Below are 19,733 nucleotides of genomic sequence, written 5' to 3'. Positions count from 1 at the left end.
TTGATGCTTGTTGTGGCTAACATTTTGCTACATAAATCTCAGTACTTTAAAAAAAAAAAAACATGTATCACACATTGTGAAGTTGTAATATATTTTTTCCATTAATACTTTCCTAACCATGTTAATGTGCACAATTGTGTCATCAGGAAGAAGAAGCTAGAAGCCAAAGTGAAGAAGCTGGAAGGTAATTGGCTCTCTGTTACCAGCTAATGGAAGTCATCAGCCTTGTATGAATGATTGGTAATTGTACAGGGTTGGAGTACTCCGTCAGGCAGTCCAGTCCTGGTTTTTGACGGCGTATACCTGGGAGAGTGTGTTAAGGGTACCCTTAGGCAGAAGCGTGAGCACCACGCTCCTCTAAGTTCCTGGACAGACATGGCCTGGAATGTGTAGGTCCTTGACGTGTTCACTTAGAACACAGCCCGCATGTTCCGTGTAAGAAGCAGCAGTCAGTCAAAGGACGTAATTTTGAAAGCTGAATCTCATGGGGCCTTCTCATTTTATTCGTGATGAAATCAGTGGTTAGTAGGAAAGGATACTCCTTTTAGTACTCAGAAACTCAGAGTATTTGGATGATCACGACTCCCATGATGGAGAGATCTCTGTGAGAGTCCCTGCATCGAGCCCTGCCAGACCCTTCCTGGTCCCATCCTCCGCGCTCTCAGCCAAGCGTGCGCCTGGGCTGCCCTCTTACTGCGGGCCTTACTGCCCCTGTGTTGGCCTGTTGTCACACCAGTAGTGCTCTGCTTCAGAGAACGGTTTTATTTTTTTAATTTGTTTGTTCATTGAAATATAGTTGATTTATAGCATTTGTTAATCTCTGCCATGCAGCATAGTGACTCACATAATACAAACATTCTTTAAAAAAAAAAAAGATCCTTTTTTTTATCTTCTTTTCCATTATGGTTCACGCAGCAGATTGAGTTTAGTCCCCTGTGCTGTGTGGTAGGGCCTTGCTGGTGTCCATTCTGTGTGTACCAGTTGGCATCTGCTAACCCCACACTCCCACTGCCTCCCTCTCCATCCCCCTTGGCAACCGAGAGTCCGGCGGAGAACAGTTTATTTTCATTTCGAGTGCGAAGTGAGAATTTGAATAGACGTTGCTGAATATATTTCCAGTTATTAACTTGCCTAAATTGAGCCCGGTTTTTCAGACTTAAGCTCTAAATATTTTGATAACTTTTCCCCTGATTTGGTTGTTGCACAAGCATTGTGGCAGTAAGCACAACATCACTGTGTTCCTTCTCAGTATGACCTCGCTAGTGTGTGGAGATAAATGTCTATTTAAGGACATATTTTAAAGGGATCCAAAGTGCCTGTGAGAGTGTATGAAGCTATTATAACAAACTTCCTTTGAATCAAAAATATATTTTTAATGTGACAAAAACATGTTTCTAGTACGTGATAGGACGTAGAAATCAGGTGAAGAAATAGACAAGTTTGTTAGAGGAATCAGGAAAGGACTATCTCTGTGGTGTTTATAGGATTTTACTTCTCATAGCAATTGTATGTGAACATACTCAGATGCAGTCAATACTGGTCTGGTTCTTCATAGTATATTTGAACCCTCTGGTGGTTCAGAGCCAAAAACTCGAGTTAAGAATTTGCTCTCGGTCCACAGGGGAGCTACACAAACATGTTAGAAGTACCTCTGTGATAAAGTTATGGCACTTGGGGTAGTTGACCTGAGGCAGGGTAACTCTGGGCAGGCGGTCGGTGTAGTAAACACCAGGCAGGCTGTCCCTCCCCCCGGATGAAGAGCAGGGCCTGAACCGTTGCGCAGCAGAATCACACCTCTGAGCTTCTGGCGCTGGTGCGCTGCTGCTGCTTGGAGAGGGAGCACACCACAGCCTCTGCTCTGTAGGTCTTGTGCGTTGGCCTTTTGCCGGACTGAAGGGTCTGGGTTGGCTTGTTTGGGGATTGGAAAGGTTTCTTAAGGCCTATGACAGTTCTTCGTTTTTGTAGATAATAGTGTAATCAAAAGTGTTCCTGCCTTTATTCCTGACTCCGACAGAATACTGAAACTTTACAAAATCTGTTTCCACTTTGAAAAAAATGAGAAAAGCTCTCAGTAGGTTATTTGAGTATTTCATCAACGGTACTTATAAATTTGGTAAATTATTTTTCTCTTTTACTTCACTGTACTTTTTAAAGAGGCTGCTGTCAAGCAAACTCAGGACTTCAAGCAACTAAGGAATGAAAAGAAAATACTTGAAAAGGAATTTAAGAAGACACAGGTAATAGATCACAGCAGTGCCACCTGTGTTCAGTTCCTCACTCCAGGCCTGCTGGTGGCCTTTCTCAGCACAGTGGGTCCTCATCATGCAGAGTCAGAGGCCCCACAGACATGAGGGCACTGAGGGGCGCCCCCGGGTCGCCCCCATATATCCTGTCCAAAACAGCTGCCCTCCTGTATCTACCGCATACACTGCTTCTGTTTTGTTTTCACAGGAAAGACTTGATGAATTTTCTAAACAGAGAAATGAAAGGGGTGAGTATTCAGTTAATGCTTACTTAAAATGCTGTTTTGACACACAGTATTCTAACTGTTTTCTCCTACATTTTAGAATTGAGACATATTGGAACGCAAATTTCAAGTGATTCTTACGGAAGCATCGATAAACGTGAGTATATTACAAATTAGGTTTAATCTCTGTGCATTTCTTTTAGTGGTTTGGGAGGTTGCTTGTTACTCTTACCTATAATGATGGGAATTCCAGGGCTTGTAAATGATTTTTGTTAGAAGAAACCACCTCCTGTCTCCTGTCACGATTAGATCTAGAGCCTTGCTGTCTGATAAAATAATCCAGTGAATGAAAGAGTCAAACAAGCAGTATTGTTTGGGAAAGAAAAGCTGGGAGAAGTATAATTTCCACACTTTGCAATAAATAAGTAGAGTTTCCTCATTAGGTTACAGTTCATCAAGTTAATGCTCAATTTCTTAGGTGCCAAGTATATAGACGTGGATGGAGAAGGAAATGGCAACCCACTCCAGTATTCTTGCCTGGAGAATCTCATGGACAGAGGAACCTGGGGGACTACAGTCCATGGGGTCGCCAAGAGTAGGACAGGACGGAAGCAACTTAGCACAGAGTAAGACTTGTTTTGTTCTTCAGGATTGCCTTGGCTATTCTTGTTCTCGGAGAAGGCAGTGGCACCCCACTCCAGTACTCTTGCCTGGAGAATCCCATGGATGGAGGAGCCTGGTGGGCTGCAGTCCATGGGGTGGCTAGGAGTCGGACTCGACTGAGCGACTTCACTTTCACTTTTCACTTTCATGCATTGGAGAAGGAAATGGCAACCCACTCCAGTGTTCTTGCCTGGAGAATCTCAGGGACTGGCGAGCACGGTGGGCTGCCGTCTGTGGGGTCGCACAGAGTCGGACACGACGGAAGCGACTTAGCAGCAGCAAAGGCAGGCAGGGAGACCATGGAGTCCGAGCCCTGAGGGGTGTTTGGCAGACAGAGGACCTGGGGAAGCCCGGACGACCCACGGAGGGTGCGGTGGTCCTCAGGGAGTAGGGGTGCCCTGCGCCCCGCTCGTCGCCTGCTGCGCCTGCTGCCGCGTGGCTGGAGGTACCACACGAGACGTGGGGAGCCCAGGGTTCACATCGCCACTTCCACCGGTTGTGGGACCTTCGGCCGTGTACTGCCCTTCTTTGTATTTTCATTCTCAGTATTGAAAAAGTTACGAATTTCCGCTGTTCTATCTCGTACTTTTTTGGTAGAGATAAGTTTAAAATGACAAGTAAGTAAATAATGGTATTTTCATGTCACCCATGTTTTTTCCAAATGGAAATTATTAAAAACACATTGTTTTGTGCAGGTATGTAGTATCTCTTCAGAAATTTACTTTACCTTTTTTCCTTCAGTTTTTTTTTTTTAGTCTACAGTTCAAGGCTTCAGACTAGACTGACAGTTGACACGTTTCAGCCACCTGGGCCCTGACTCCCTGTTTATCACCATCACTGATATATGATTCCATGTATCTTTGGCTCTTCCTGCTCCGAGGTGTGGAGACTCTTGTGTACTGGTGCTGCTGAGAGAAAGCGAGGGCTGAGCAGTGCTTGGCTTTGCCAGCTGACAGCCAGCTCTTGAGTTTGGTCATCTCTGTTTTAGGAGTCAGCCGTTATCAGGCCTTACTGTTTAAAGCAGAACCCTCACCCCCTTCCATAGTTGCTCGCTAGCCTCACGTTCTGATTTTTCGTCAAAGAACTACTTACTAGTTTTGCTAGAACTAGTAAAATCTTTTTTTTTTTTAACATATCCTCTCTGTGAGGGAAAGGATCTTGTTTATTTTACTTTTTCCAAATAAATGAAGTCTTTAGGAATCTGCTGATTATTTAGCTGTGGAGCTTGATGGGTTTAATTCCCAGTGCTTAAATATGTCTTTAACACTTTCCTCTGTTAATACTGGACTTCTGAAGGACATTATGAGTGAGAAAGAGCATTGGGCCGGCTTCACTTTGCAGAAGACTGCCTGAGTCCTGTGTTGGCCTGTCTTTCGTTCACATACCTTATCTAAAGATGGCAGAAGATTAAAAAAAAAAAAGAAGTTAAAAAGTGCTAACAATTAAAGCAGATGGTGGCAATTGGTGATGAAATCCCAAGTCACAGAGAAAATAGCAGCCCTCCAAAAGCGGGCTTTCACTGCGGGAGCCTGGCGTCCCCAGACTGGAGGTGGTGTGGGGGTGAGGAAGAGCAGTGTGCCTGACAGGGGTGGGAGGTCTGCAGCCGTCCGGTTGCACGCTGTCACGGGCTGTGACCCAGGTTTAGTCCTCTGAAGAGTTAGGACGCAGGAGGCCCCAGAGCGGTTGTGGGTGTCAGAAGATTGGGTTAATGGTGCCGCTTTGAAGGATAGTGCCTCCTGTTTCCAGAAAGTGAGGTGTGTGCGCGCCATGTAGGTCCTCCCCATTCTTGCTCTGCTTGCCCTCCTGATGGAGGCATGTCCTCAGGTTCATGACACGAGGACCTGCATTTATTGCCAGAGGAATGGCACTGTGGATGGAGGCTGAAGAGACGTGCCCTGGCTGTGAGAGATGCTCCTGTCCTGAGGAAGAGCAGGGACGGGAGAGAAAGACACCAGGCCCGAGTAGTCCCTGAGGGAACAGTGTTCAGTCGTGAACAGGAGGAAACCTCTCCAGCTGAAGCCGTGTCCTTAGAGAACGTCTGAGAGCATGGCCGTCGGCCGCTGCTGTGACATCCGAGTCAGAGTTCTCCGATACTGAAGACAGGATTGTTGATGTGAACACTGGCCGGGTTGCTGAGTGGGCAAATACAAGATTGCTTTGATGAGCCAAGGGATTAAATCGTGGATATCTCTGAGTATGTGGTGTCAAAAGATAAGGAAATAACAGGTGTTAGGGAAAATCTGAGACTTTGGAGCGTAGATCCAGATGTTGTGATGGTCACCTAGGACTTTCCAGAGCGGAGAACAGAGCTGCTCTTTCCAGAGAGAGTGTGATCGAGGAATGATGGAAGATTTCCCAGATGAGGACCCTGATGTGATACTTATATTAGAAAAACCTGCCAGCTGTAGAGCATGATTTTTATGTACAGTCTCCATCCCTGACTTGTTCAAAGGAAGTATGTTTAAGAACAAATGACACAGAAAGATTGAATAGAGAGGAATGGATATAGAAATTTCAGTTCAAGCAAATTCTAATTTGAAAGCAGTCATATAACACAAAGGGCTTCCCTCGTATTTCAGTTGGTAGAGAATCTGTCTGCAATGCAGGGGGCCTGGGTTCGATCCCTGGGTTGGGAAGATTCCCTGGAGAAGGAAATGGCAACCCACTCCAGTATTCTTGCCTGGAGAATCCCATGGACACAGGAGCCTGGCAGGCTATAGTCCATGGGGTCGCAAGAGTTGGACACGACTTAGTGACTAAACCAACCATATAACGCAAAAGAATAATTCATGCCTAGGAATGAATTTACCTGGATTAAAAGGAACTGTCTAGATTAATCAGCAGTACAGTTCATCAAGAAGATACTGCTCTTGTGACCTTCAGGCATAAAACTGCATTAGGTGAAACGCTTGGATATTCTAGGGGGAAGAGCCAAATCTGTCTTCATGAGAGACTTTAGTGTGTTTGTTAGGAATGGAGAGTAGAAGCAAACAAAATGGGAGATGGAATGGGAATCATGATTGCAGGATGGATGATTTACTTGAACTCTTAAACCACAGACTGGGGATTCTTTAAACTACTTTTCAAAAATACCTAAAAGCTGACTATTTACTAAATAAAAAGCTACAATTTGAGATTAGGTTATAGATATTTCAAAAGATATTGCAAAAGTCTCTCCTACCTCCTTCCTGAAAACCTGATAAGTGAACACACATAATAAACCGCTCTTGGCTACCAGGAAAGAGAAAAGCTGAAATACTCAACGGTTTTGGAAATAAAAATAAGGCAACATTTATTAACATGTTTGAGATACTGCCAGTATACAGTGAGTGATCTGTGGTCTTAACGATATAAGGATAGACAGAAGGCCAGACTCAGAGGAAGAACCCTGAGACGCACCCTTGTGTGCTAAGTTGCTTCGGTCACGTCCGACTCTTTACGACCCCGTGGACTGTAGCCCGCCAGGCTCCTCTGTCTATGGGATTCTCCAGGCAAGAATACTGGAGTGCCTTGCTGTGCCCTTTTCCAGGGGATCTTCCCAACACAGGGACTGAACCCACAGTCTCTTTAAGTCTCCTGCATTCGCAGGTAAATTCTTTACCGCTAGCGCCTCCTGGTAAGTGATGTTAGGATGCAGGAATTCCAGAAAATGAATGACTTAAGGTAGGAAAATACAACAGAAACCCAAGGAAAATAGAAGGAAAGAATTGATGAAGGTGGAAACATAAATGAATGAAATAGGAAACAGAGCAGTTAATTTGGGACCATTGAAATGAATAGCTGGATCTCTGCAGTGCTGGTGAAGCTGATCAAGAAAGGAAGGCAGAAAAACAGGAAGCTGTCAAACTACATTTGGAGAATTTCTGAGTTTACAAATTTCAGATTTTATCATGTTTATAAAATGGAGTGTTTTTTAGGAAACACACTCAGATTGACATAGACCAGTTGTTGGAATGTCCTGAACAGAGGAATGACCCATAAGAAAGTATTAAATTAAAGACCTAATACTGTGGAGGATCCGGATGGCCTGCAGGTGAGCAGGTCTTCAGTGCAAACCTGATGTCTTTATTACTGTTTCTGCTTTAGGGCTTAAAAACTACAGACTGCTTCCTGTCTCATTCTTTTAGACTAGCATAACCATGTACCAAAACTCATTATAAATGTAAAGATATGCACACATAGCTTCAAGACTCAGCACTGTCACTTAGCAGTAAAGCTGTGAAAATACTAAAATTTTAAGAACACACATCTATTAGTAATTTAAAATATGGACAAATTATGACTGAGGATTTAGCTCAGGACTACCACCACTACTGGTTAAGAGGGACATGATAGGATCATCTCAATTCAGCATCCATTCCTCATTTAAAAAAAAAGACAATAATAGAAAAAACCATTGTGACCTTGAGAAAGGTGGAGCACCGAGAGCAGAGTCGTTGCAGTCAGACAAGGCAGGCCTGCCCGTCCCCCTTCCTGTGTGTGCTGGGGGCGCGGGGCCGTGCACCCGTCAGTGCTGATGGGGGAGAGTCAGAGTGCTGTCATTTTAAATGAGGTGACTGACTAGGTAGAGAAAGGAAGACACAAGTGTTAGAGTGTGGGCAAGCGCTGGTGCATACCGTGAGGGCGCACGGTGGATCGTCACTAGTCTGTCGGAACAGATGGGATAAGAACAGTCTGTTCTCAGATGGCTGCAGATCGGTCAGACGCCCGGGGAAGTACCTGAAGGCAGCTCTAAAACCGCTAACCATGGACACAAATGCCGTGTTCCTGGATCCAAACAGTGAAGGCATAGAGATGGGAATTTTCCCCACATGTATTTATAAATGTATACTCTTAACACTGGATGGGTAAGGCTTATCAGGAGCAATAGACTCCATAATAATAATTTAACCCTGAGGCAGAATCATGCCAGCACAGATACTAAAATATAGTTACAAGGTCGTGATTAACGATGCGTGCTGTTCATGTGGACACTGCCAAGTCAGTGGAGTAGGCAAGTCTAGAAACACTGTCCTCAGAGATGCCTGGCTTTTGATAAAGGAGGCGTTTATCAAAGGGTCAGCTGAAGGAGGTTTTCACGACTAAGTCCTGGTGCCACAGTGAAGGCTGTTCTCTGCTTGCTAGTATTGGATAGCTCTCGTGTCAGACTGGAGGTAATGAAGGGGTGCTCAGTTGAAATAGGCATAGCTCTGGTTAATAGCCTCTGTAAGAACAGAGAAGGAACTTTTTTTGTTCTTTTTCTAAGGTTCCTTCTTTGCTGCTTTGGGTATTTGTAATAAGCAGGGATGCTGGTCAGGTCATTTAAGCAAAGGGGGTCATGGTATTTGGAAGCAGGCTTTTGGGTGGGTTAATCACAATGTAGATAAACTACTTGATCACAGAATTCCGAAACTTACATATGGATGCACCTCACATAGTGACTGGCTAATTTGGGTCAGGAGAGGTCAGAAATGCCCAAATTCTCCAAGTTCTGTAAGTTTGCCCGATTTGTCCTGGTCCTTTTTCTGTGGAATTCATTTATAGAGTGATGCAGTTTGCCATTAAATAGGGCTGTCCTGTTCCAAAATTTGTGATTCCTTGGTGATATTTTAGTTTGGAAGATTGACCTTTTTAGCCTCTCTAGAACTGGATTAAAGATTTCAGTGTTTTCAAGAAATGATTCTGTTTAATAACTTCAAGTGAACTATAACAGAATTTTGAGGTGACCTGAAATTACAAGGACTTAATACTATTTTCAGTTAAATTTTAAGCGATGTGCTTGTCTTTTTGTGTGTACTTGACACAAACGATTCATATTTATATTTTGATGAATGTTTTTTGCTTGGAATATTTTGGGGAATTTGTATTTTTAATGTTAAATTCACTTTAAAACCACAGTGTGATATTCTTAATGATATATGACTTTCATTCAGTTACAGTTGTCCTTTGCCTTTCAACTTGAACCAGTGATTCTTAACCACTTTAGGAATTCAGACCCCTTTGAAAAAAAATTTCAAAAATCCCAACGCTCTCACTTTCCTTACTGATGTGGAAGCTTCTTTCTATGTGTCTGCTCATGTGGGTGACTCTCTCTCCCTCTCCATATGTTTATACCCACGTTTTGTCTCCTCTCATTTCCCCTTAAGGCTATTAAAGAATTTCCCAAGACCCGTGAAGCCCCTAAGTTAATTACCGCCTGGTCACCTCTGGTGGCTTTTCTGATGACCTCATGGAACTGAGCGGATACTGTTTCTTCTTTGTAGAATTCATGGAGCGGTGATCTATACCGGTCATTCTAGCTGGGCTTCCTCCCTGCACTCCCCAATCACATGTCACTCCCCAATCACATGTCACTGTCTGTGGAAAAGACAGATTTATTTATCCTGTGCATGCATAATGGTGGCGAAGACCTTTAACAACACGCAGATTGGGTTTTCTGAGTCCTGCCCTGTGTGTACCCCATTCTCCAAACAAAACCCAAGCTTGTGTTCAGGCTTCAATCAATAGGCCTCCGTGTCAGTAGCTGGCTGAATTGTGTTCAGTGATTGAAGGAGGGAAAGGGGTTTAAGTTACCTAGTTTTCTAATGCCCTGATAAATCCCAGTTTCCTAGGAGTGTGTTTTGGCCTTGGGCTGAATGAGCCAAGTGACATGACTCTAACACTTGACTCTCCCACAGGGAAGGTAAAGCTGCTTCTGAAGGAGCTCTGGCTGTGCATCAACACCACACACAGACTCCCCAGTGACGGCGGCAGATGCGTCCCAGGTGAGGGGAAGCTTCCAGAGCTTTATTTCATACAGCAGCAGTGGTGTTTACTGTGGATGTTGTACCTCTTTAGTTTATATCTCTCAAATCTCGCATCAAAAGAGTGAAATAAGCTAAGATGGGCACTTGTAATCATACAAAGCTCTGTTCCTTCCATCGTGACTTCTAGTCTCACTGAGTGCATCTGGTTTTGAATTTTGTAATAGCAGCTTCATCAGAGAATATCCACGGAAACTGGAAGGACTCGTAGAGGGAGTGTGTGTGGCGGGTGCACATGGAGACCGAGTCTCACCATTTCCGTTTGTCCGCTCGTGTCACCTTCCCCAGGTTGTGTTTAGCAGTCATTCTTCCTTTAATTGGGCTTCCCTGGTGGCTCAGATGGTAAAGAATCTGTCTGCAGTGTGGGAGACCTGGGTTCGATCCCCGGGTCAGGAAGATCCCCAGGAGAAGGGATTGGTTACCCACTCCAGAATTCTTGGCTGGAAAATTCCATGGACAGAAGAGCCTGGTGGGCCCCAGTCCCCGGGGTCGCAAAGAGCTGGACCATGACTGACCGACTGATGCTTTCCCTTTCATTTTTTTCTTCTTTAGTTTCCCCTGGTCTGACAGTTACCAATCTTTCCTTGTATCCTGACCCTTTTGGAGAGTACAGACCGCTGGGTAGAAAGCCTGTGGGTTGTGGCATGTTTTCTTGTATTAGAGTGAGGCTGTGTATTTTCCACAGGAGCTCCTAGTGTGTGCTGGGCAGAGGGCGTGTGGTCTGCCTGGTCCCCTGATCTCTTGCGGAAGGCAGTGTTGGCCAGGTTCCTCCTGTGCAGTGGCTGTTGCTTCCTTACTCACTGATCGCCCTGAGGGAGACGCTGCGACACGGCACAGGCTCTTTCTCTCCATCCCCGGCCCACGGATGTTAGCTCTGCTGATACGTTTCATAGGCTGCGATTACTACTCTGTCCAATAGTGGTTTTTGTAATTCCCTTGTTTTCCTGAAGGTATTAATTGCAATTCTTCTGTAAGGAAGAACTGTCATTTATCTCCACTTTCTCATTCATTCACTTATTTCTGTCAGTATGGTCTCATAGACACTTGTTTTATTCTCTGCATTATAATCCAGTACTTTTATTATTCATCTTATTGCTCAGATTGCCCCAGGTGCAGTCATTGGGACCATCTGGGCCTCTTAGGCATGTCCATCCTGTTCTGAGTACTTCTTTACATCTGGTACTGCAAACTGTCTCGGGCTCAGCTTCTATTTGCCCCTCCCCAGCCCTGTAATCAGCCGCTGCTCCAGGGAGCCCTGAGGCCTTCTACAAAAGGTGTTTTTGTAGCTTTCATGTATTTTTACAGCTTTCAAATATGACAAGTGGTTGTTTCCAGTTAATTCCCAGGACGCAATATTTTTACTAACAATTAGCATTGCTGTTGCTTACCAAAATCAAAACCCAAAGAGAACTGGCATTTTATAGTAGTTTTCTGTTGTGCTATAGTGCAAAGTATTTCTGTGACATAGTCAGGTTCCTTAGACTATTGTACAAATACTTTCATGGGGTGAAGGTGAAAGTCACTCAGTTGTGTCCGACTCTCTGTGACCCCATCGACTGTACAGTCCATGGAATTCTCCAGGCCAGAATCCTGGAGCGGGTAGCCTTTCCCTTCTCCAGGGGATCTTCCGAACCCAGGAATCGAACCCAGGTCTCCCACATTGTGGGCAGATTCTTTACCAGCTGAGCCACCAGGGAAGCCCTACGTGGAGTAGGCCTGGGATAAGCTGATTTTAGAAGGAGAAATCTGTTTCCTGTCGCCTTGTTGCAGAAGGCTGTTTCTGCCCAGTACTGCTGACTTCCCAAGAACAAGTGTGTCATCGAGGCCCGTCACCAAGGCCACGGATGGAAGCCTCAGCGGGCACAGCCTGCTGCCCATGGACAAAGGCATCTCCCCCCTCCCCCCGCCTGTCTTCTCGTTTGCTGGTTGAGGGAAGCGTACTTTTGTGGAATGTGTTTAAGTCTTATAGGATATTCTTTAGGAAGGGATTGTTGGCTTTTAAAAATGTTTCTACTTGGATTTAATACAAGCATTTTGAACTGTTAAAATAGGTGGTTTTTGGGGTTTTTTTGTTGATAACTGTAAATAATTTAATATTCACTTTTTTTCCCCCACAGAAAAACCTGCCCAAGAAAACCGCAGATCTATAGAGTCCAGAGAAGATGGGGTGCCCCCTGCAGCAGGTGGCAGTCCCATCCGAACCTCGGCTGTGCGGACGTGCCTGGCAGAACTGTCCATGGAGATCGAGGGCGACTTCTCTGCCTGTGAGGACGCGGGCAGAGCAGCAAGTCGCGACAACGGCCTCTCTCAAGAGGACCCGAATCCTGAGGCTGCGGCGCGGAGGAGCGAGGCTCAGGGCCCTGGTTTCGACGAGGACCTCCAGGCTGCGGTCGACTTCTTCAGGCTGCCCCCGCCTCTGCTGTCCCCGCTGCCCTCCCCCCCGCCGCCGCCGCCTCAACCGGGCGCCTCACCCTCTCTGCTTGCACCTGTGAGTGGGCACTTGGCCACCTTGCCCACCCTGACCTGTGAGCGCATTCCAGATAGCTTCAGGAAGGAACCCGGGAGTTCACGAGGCACACCAGTGTCCCTGAGGGTCCGTATCTTAGACACGCGCACACGGACACAGGTCATGGTCTTCGTTTTGTGCTGGGGGTGCATTGTCACTGTTTTCATCTGCAGCATATTTTAAGTCTCCTGTGGAGGACTGTGTCTTAGTTGTTTACTCTTATCTTTAGTTTTGGACCCGTAACAGGCGTGGAATGAGTGAGTTACACAGGTGTTTCAGAGCCGGAAAATCCATGTATGGCATGCACGCCTATTAACTTAGGTTGCTGCGTTCTCTACCTTCATGCAATGAATTCATCCTCTCTTGGTGTATTTGCAGAATGGTTTATGTAGTTTCTTAGGAAGTTAATCTTTTTTTGTTTCTCTTTCCTTTTTATTGTTTAAATTGTGAAAGTGGTAGGGGTCGCAAAAAGTCGGACATGACTGAGCATCTTTCACTTCACAACACACTTACTAGGAGACTGGGAATAGACAGAACCAAATTACGTATAGAGGAAGTTAGTCTTGACAAAGCAGATTTGTATACTTCTTGGCCTAAGGAAGAAAGAGATAAATGGCTCCTTTGGATCACTTCATTTAGGAACTGTAATGCATGTCTCTTACGTCCTGGACACGGTGCTAGACACCAGGAGCCCAGAGGTGACAGGATCTGGTCACTCTTGCTTGAATCTTGGGTGGTTGCCCATGAAGGGGCCATGGTGGAGTCTGCCTTGCTGGGGGCTGGGCTGGGGGCTCACCCTGGCGGGAGGCCAGCGAACAACTAGTGGGAGAGGCTCCCGGATACTGGTGTCCCGCCGGGCACGGAGGAGGTGCCGTGTGTCAGGTGGAGGCGCTGTTTACAGAGGTGTGGAACTCGGGCGAACCTGACGCGGGGAGTGTTCACCTAGACCAGGGCCCAAGTCTGTGTGTGTCTTCAGGGCTTGACGTTTTCTCGTGACGGCAATGGGGAGTGTTGATGGGTCCAGAGAAGTGAAAGTTTCCGCTGAGTCGCAGTGGGGATGGGGAGAACATGGGAGAGTCTGGGGAGAGGCAGGACTGTGGACTGGACTCCTGTGATCAGCAGTGTCCTGCGTTCTTGACCCCTGGACCCAGTAGCTGCACTGAAGTTAACTGGTAGGCGCTGGTTTGGAAAAGGTCTCCAGGCTGAGTGAGCAGCGAACCTGGTGAGATTTGCAGTGTGGCTGTGAGAGGAGGGGTCCGACAGGGGTCCTGGAAACAGCGCACAGAAGAGGAGCCTCTCTGGGCGGGAAGGCAGCAGAGGAAATGGGCCCTGTCCGGGGTGGCCGGGCCTTCCCCGCGGGCGCCTGTGAGGCGGGGTTCCCGTCTGTGGCATTGCCCTGGGGCGGGCTGGGTGGGACAGGCGCCGGGTGCACCAGCATGTCGGGGCAGCGGAGGCCTGGGGCCGGGCACTGTCACTCCCTCCAAGCGTGGAGGAGATGAGAGCTCTGTCCCGACGGAGTGCTGGGCGCTCGGTGCCGGTGAGGTGGACGGAAGAGGGGAGAGGCTGGAAGCGACGCCTGCAGTAGAGGAGAACCAGGACAAGAGGGTGCCCTGCAACCCACGGGAGGAAGGGCTTTAATGGCGGGAGCCCGTTTGGGTCAGTGGTGGTTACTCCTCAGTCCGTCTGCCTTGCAGGACAGAGGGCAGGCTGGTGGTGCACTGGCTCTCTGGGGCCGGGTGACGAAGGCAGGTCTCAGGACGAGAGGGGCTAGTCGGAGGTCACGGAGGGCTTCTGGAGCAGACGTGGAGGTCACAGCCATGGGGAAGGGGGACTAGTCCATACACGGAGGGGAACTTGAAGGATCCCGGGATAACCACAGCTGGGGCGCAGCCTTGGTGAGAGGTGTGGGCAGAGGGGCCTGCAGGGCAGCCCCCAGAGCGCGGGCCGGGCTGGGCCTGGGAACGGGAGGGGTGAGTGGAGGTAGAGAGGACAGTTGGGCAACTGCGGGCAGTGGGTCTTGGCAGTTGAGGAGGAGGCTGGTTCAGAGTCAGGACAGAGCTACCCCTCGGCTGTAAGTGCAGCAGTGCCTGGACGCCTTGGGGAGAAGCGGTGTGCGCGTGGGGAGCCCTGGGGGGCTTCTCTGAGGAGAGAAGGGGGGGCTGCACCCCCCAACCCCTGCCCACCCACCCGTACTTCGCCCGGGGTGGCCTGCCTTCCTCAGACGGTTCCAGAGCATGTCCGTGTCTGGTGCATTGAATCAGTAACTCTGTAGTTGGTTGAAGTGGTATTTAACTGACGGATACAATTCCTTTGTTTTTAAGGAACCCTTCTTTGGAGAGGGTGCCGACTCCAGTGACGATGACTCGGCCCCACGCAGGAACTCGGAGCCTGTGTCAGAAGAGGATCCGCCTGAGTCGCAGGACCGCTGTGGCTCATCTGGAGAGAGGAGAGGAGCTGCAGCCTGGGAGGAGCGGCCGCACGCCTGTGAGGCCACCCCAGCTCTCAGCGCAGGGACCACGCTCGGCTTTGGGACCTTTGCAGCAACCCTGAGGGAGCCCGCAGCCACGTTCGCCTTTGCTCGGGAGCAGCACTGGACTGTGACCTCTGAGCTCGTGAATGGGAGAGAGAAGGGTGTTGTGGACGAGCTGGGCAGACAGACAGAGGTCGGGGAGGACAGGTTGGTGCACACGGCGTGGACACGTCCCAGAGCCCCGGGCGGCGAGCCTGCTGAGACGCTGTTGGGCGGCCTGGCACGAGAGGAGGGCGCGGCTCGTGATCAGTCAGTCCCATGTCCCCCTCCCCTGGGCCTGCAGCCGCTCGGTGAGCCCAGGGCACCTGACGGGAAGACCCTGCTGTCCCCAGGGATCGAATCACCCAAGTCAGAGCTGGCCAGGTGGGCACTCACCGACGGAACTGCTTCTGAATCAGGGCGGTGGTCAATCTCTGGTCATTTCCAGGGACAGCCTAGAGCCTTGGAGAAAGAAAGAGTGGTGGCGCAGGGGTGTGTTTTGGGAGCGCCCCCCACCCCGGGAGCTGTGGGGCTCGGCCTGGGAGATGCCTGGTCTTGTTCCTCGGCCTCGGGAGCCTCCCCTCTCTGCGGCCGCCTCCCATCTCCCTCAGGGCTGGAGGATGGTGGTGGTCCCACTGTTCCCCCTGCCGTTGGCCCTCCCCGCCCGCCTGGCTCAGAGCAGATGGTGCCAGCCCCCACGGTGACTGCGCTGGAGGTGCCCCCTGAACCCCCAGGGCGCCCCTCAGGAGGGGCCCGTCTGGAGAGCAGCTTCCCCGCTCTGAGCCCCGTGTCGGGGGCGTCCGGTCTTTTTGCTCAGAGGAGTGGCCTGCTGGGATGTGCGGCCTTTGTGAAGGACTTGAGCGATGCCCGCTTGCTCCCGCAGCCTCTGTTCCCCCCGCGGTCGGTGTTCCCCCCGCAGTCGGTGTTCTCGAGAGCTGCTGGCAGCAGGCTGGCTGCGGGGCAGGCGCTGAGGGTCGAGCTCGCGCCGGCTCAGACAGGTTTCACAGCGTCGCCGGGGCCTCTGTCCAGCTTGGTCAGGAGTGGCTTCGGCTTTGGCAGGAGCTCTTCCTGGCACCACAGTGACCTGTTGCAGCAGGGAGGGGAGGAGAGGCCGAGCATACAGCCCGACTATGCGCCCCAGGCTGCGTGGTCCTCGGGCGGCGGGTCAGCGTCCGCGTCCGCAGGCGAGGACCGCGGTCCCGCTGTGCCCCAGGCCCGCGCGTCCCTGCTGCCCAACCAGGTGTCAGTGATCACCAAGCAGGCGCGGGCTGGCCCCGCACAGCCTGCCTACCCGGAGCCCCCTGGGCCAGCCGGGAGCGAGCCCGCCTCAGCAACCGCCGGCGACACCCGGGCCGGCTGGACGGTGTCTGGAGTGCCGCGTGGCGGAGAGAGGGGGGCCCCCACGCAGAGTGGCGCCCGGATCCCTGCCTCAGGAGCCCCCACCTCCTGGGGAAGATTAGATTTTGATGCTCCAAGCAGTTCTTTCCCAGTGGAAAAGTCTCATCATCCTACAGGTTGTAAATTCTCTTTCTCTTCTGAGAACATCCTGGTCCCAAACCGAGACTCGGTGACGGGTGCCGCGGTGCAGGAAGAGGCGCAGAAGCGGAGCCCCAGTCTTCCGGCCACAGGCATGGACACATCCAGGTTGGACATGGATAAACGTCCAGCCATGGAGGTGACACTCTCCAGAGGTTTTCCTGCTGGAGATGCAGTCAGGTCCCTGGGGGCGGCTCTGGCCGTTTCACAGGCCCCACCTGCCGTACAGCGTGGCCCGAAGGAACGCCAGCAGCTGGAGTCTGAGAGTCCTGGCAGTGCACCTCCTGAAGGCCTGGGCACCATCGAGACCGCTTTTCCACACGCTGCCCCCCAGGGTAGCCTTCCTGATGCCCGCTGCTCTTACAGCGGCATCCGGGAGGTGGGGGGAGGCGACACCGAGGTGGAGGAGAGTGAGGCACCGAGCGGCAGCGAGGGGGAGGCTGAGCCCGACCCCGCCCCCGAGCCAGGCCCGCACGGCGCCCCCCGGGCCCCCAGGTGGGGAGTGGGGTCTGCAGAGGCCGGGCCTTCCATTGAGGTGGGCTCCCTGACCTCAGCTCTGCAGGACTTCAACATCAGCACACTCTCTGAGATGGACCGACTGTCCACGTCTGAGGTCGTCATGTTTCTTGAAAGTTGTCAGCTAAGAGACTATAGTTCAGCGGACTCTGTTTCAGAATGTTCTAGCAAAGGAACACTGAAGAGAGGAACGAACGAGGAATTGAAGCCCAGTGGACCATCAGGAGAAGGGTATGGAAGTCAGCTCTGTGAAGAGGAAGCACTGGAGACCTCTGAAGACTGGGTGGAGTCGGAGGAAGACGACTGTCCTTTGCGGGGTCAGATCCCTCGGGGCTCCCTGAAGACGCTGTCCGAGGTGCTCACCAGGCTCGGGCAGGAGCTGCAGGCCGGCCAGGAGGACAGCGAGGCGGAGGAGGCCAGCGGGCTGCTGCTGTTCAGAGGGCCTGAGAGCGTGACGGCAGAACACCTCCAGCAGCAGGTTCCGCCTCTGCACACAACCACTGCCGCCTCACCCGTGCCGACGGCCGGCTCGCACACTCAGGGCGGGTCCCCGCCCTGTGCTGGACCTGGCCGTGAAAACACGCAGAGCACGCCTGAGGGCCACGTGGATGCCATCAGGCCGGCGGGCAATGGGGAGGAGGTGCCGTCGGAACCCACGGAGCCCTCGGTCCCAAGCACTGATCCAGGAGCGGGGCCAGGAGAGGTGACGCTCCAATGTCAGATCTCCACGGTGACCTCTGAGGTCATCAACGTGCTCATCAACAAGGATCAGAACCTAGTCATCGAGAAAGGGGACCACTGGACCATCATCAACGGGGTGGCGCTCATGCCGGAGGTGGGCCAGGTGATCCTGTGTGACGCCCCGGAGGACGCCCCCCTCTCTGCCGATCCGGAAGAGCTGGCAGCTGGTTTCCTTTCGATTCCTCCCGTGGAGAGGTCTCCAGAGGCCAGTTGCCCTGGCCCACCTCTTCAGGAGCCCCCGTGTGGCCGCAGTGTGGCTGGAACCCAGGAGGATATCTCAAGCAGCGGGCAGAGTGGTAACTTTGATAAAAGTCGTTTGCGAAACAGACCCGTTAAACCCAGCGTGAGGATCAGCTCTGAGATATATGATCAGAACTTTGAGTCACAGACTGCTCCATTTGATCACACTTATTATAACTCAAAACTGGAGCCAGTAGGCAAAAATAAGAATCGATCAAAGGTTTCACACAGAGATCAGTCCAACAGGCCAGTCAAGACTCCGGCATCGGGCCGAGTTGAAACCGCTCAGCGTGAAGTCTCTCCGTCGTTTTCAGGGGATAGAAGTCACGGAAAACCCCAGAGAAGTCACACACAGACCATCCTGGCCACTGCCGACACGTCCACGCCCGCAGACTGCTGCATGGACACGCTGAGCAAGATCCGGCAGGAGGTGGGGCCCCCGCTGCCCCCGCTGCTGGCCCCCCTGATCGCCACGCCACCGCGGACGTCCCGGCCGGCATCTCCTCTCATCTCCAGCTCTAGCCCCTCCTCCCCCCTGTCCCCGCTCTGCCCCACGTCCCCGTCGTCTGAGCCCCCAGCGCCTCCTGTGACGTCTCCGCCGCCGGAGGAGCCGGGGCCTTGCTCTCCTCCGTGTGCCTCCCCGTTCCCGTCGTCCGCCCCGGCCGGGGACAGGGTCTTGTCGTCTCCACTGCAGTTCTGCGCGGCGACCCCAAAGCACGCCCTCCCAGTGCCCGGCCGCCTGCCCCCGCTCGCCCCCGCCCATCCTGCAGTGGCAGCGCCCCCGGAGAACTCTGTGAAGATCCTGGACACCATGTACCCGGAGCTGTCCGCCCGGGCCCGCACCCTCAACATCCTCAAAGGGAACATCCAGCTCACGCGAGGCCCACCGGCCGATCGTAAGGGCCTGTCGGGGCCCGTGGGCGCCATCTCAGGCTTCACAGCCATCGCTTCCAGTTCCACCGCCTTCGTGAAGGCAGGGGCCAGCTCCGGTGGAGACAGCAAGGAGGACAAGGCGGGGGGCCTGGGGCCCCCGCAGGACCCAGCTGGGAAAAGGACGCTGTCTGCAAGCGCACCGAGGAGTGCTAAGAGGCTGCGCCTGGACAGCGGGTCCCCGGAGCCGGAGCCCACCTCAGAGGGCCTGGGCCACAGCCCCCGGACGGACCCCCCCCAGGCTGCAGCCCAGAGGACAGAGGAGGACAGGCATCCTCTCCCAGCCTCGCAGTCTCCCCCCTGCCCCGAAGAAACCGTGGAGTCCCCTGACAGAGCCATCGCAGAGGCCCTGAGAAAGATCGGGGAGGCGGCCTTTGACCTGTTACCTGTCATCCGGAGTCACGTGTATGTGGGAAACATCTCCAAAAAGCCAGTGATGCGAGACCAGGAGAAGGAAGTTGTCTACGAGTTCAGCACCACAAAAAAGGTACGTGGCTGCTTTGCTCGGAGAGCATTGGGATTGCCCGTCCCCTGACGCAGGCTGCATCCTGCCAGCGAGGGGGGCCGTGAACAGAAGGTTATCGTCCGAGATGGACAGTCTCCCGTGTAAGCGTCAGGACCTGTGCTTTGTCTCTAGCCAGCAGTTTGTACATCTGAGAAGTGGTCAGACGTTGGAGGCTTGGTAGTCTGTATTCACTAGATGAGTTAAAATTTTAAAGGGAAAAAAGGTGCTCGTCAGGACTTAAATTGCACAGTTGCCATTGATTCTGGCATGTTTAAAGGCTCAAAATGGTTTGCTTCAGAGCATCTGTTGCTTTGTAATAGAGCTTTTCTGTCAGTAGT

At 51.4% G+C, this 19,733-nt stretch overlaps 1 protein-coding gene across 16 annotated transcripts in view; it reads left to right on the top strand.

Moving 5' to 3' along the window:
• The window catches only part of ICE1 (interactor of little elongation complex ELL subunit 1), a 65,677-nt gene that overhangs the window by 22,858 nt on the left and 23,086 nt on the right, over window positions 1-19,733 (top strand). For 11 of the 16 annotated variants that reach the window (XR_014063228.1, XR_014063230.1, XR_014063231.1 and 8 more), the window contains 7 exons: window positions 147-184; window positions 2,155-2,237; window positions 2,452-2,491; window positions 2,568-2,624; window positions 9,787-9,873; window positions 12,030-12,400; window positions 14,740-19,377. Coding sequence is in view for 12 of the 16 variants with exons in the window: in XM_081523581.1 (XP_081379707.1) it covers window positions 147-184; window positions 2,155-2,237; window positions 2,452-2,491; window positions 2,568-2,624; window positions 9,787-9,873; window positions 12,030-12,400; window positions 14,740-19,377 (5,314 nt within the window). In the remaining 4 variants the exon portion in view is untranslated. Of the gene's footprint in view, window positions 1-146; window positions 185-2,154; window positions 2,238-2,451; window positions 2,492-2,567; window positions 2,625-9,786; window positions 9,874-12,029; window positions 12,506-14,739; window positions 19,378-19,733 lie in introns of all 16 variants that reach the window. The other 5 variants (XM_081523571.1, XM_081523576.1, XM_081523575.1 and 2 more) reach the window with 1 other exon arrangement.

This window comes from Giraffa tippelskirchi, chromosome 8 (genome assembly GCF_054371585.1).
Source record: "Giraffa tippelskirchi isolate mGirTip1 chromosome 8, T2T-mGirTip1v1.2.pri, whole genome shotgun sequence".
In the NCBI taxonomy this organism is placed as follows: Eukaryota; Metazoa; Chordata; class Mammalia; order Artiodactyla; family Giraffidae; genus Giraffa; species Giraffa tippelskirchi.
The sequence above is the reverse complement of the archived record's forward strand: the minus strand, read 5'-3'. Positions and strand labels throughout refer to the sequence as shown.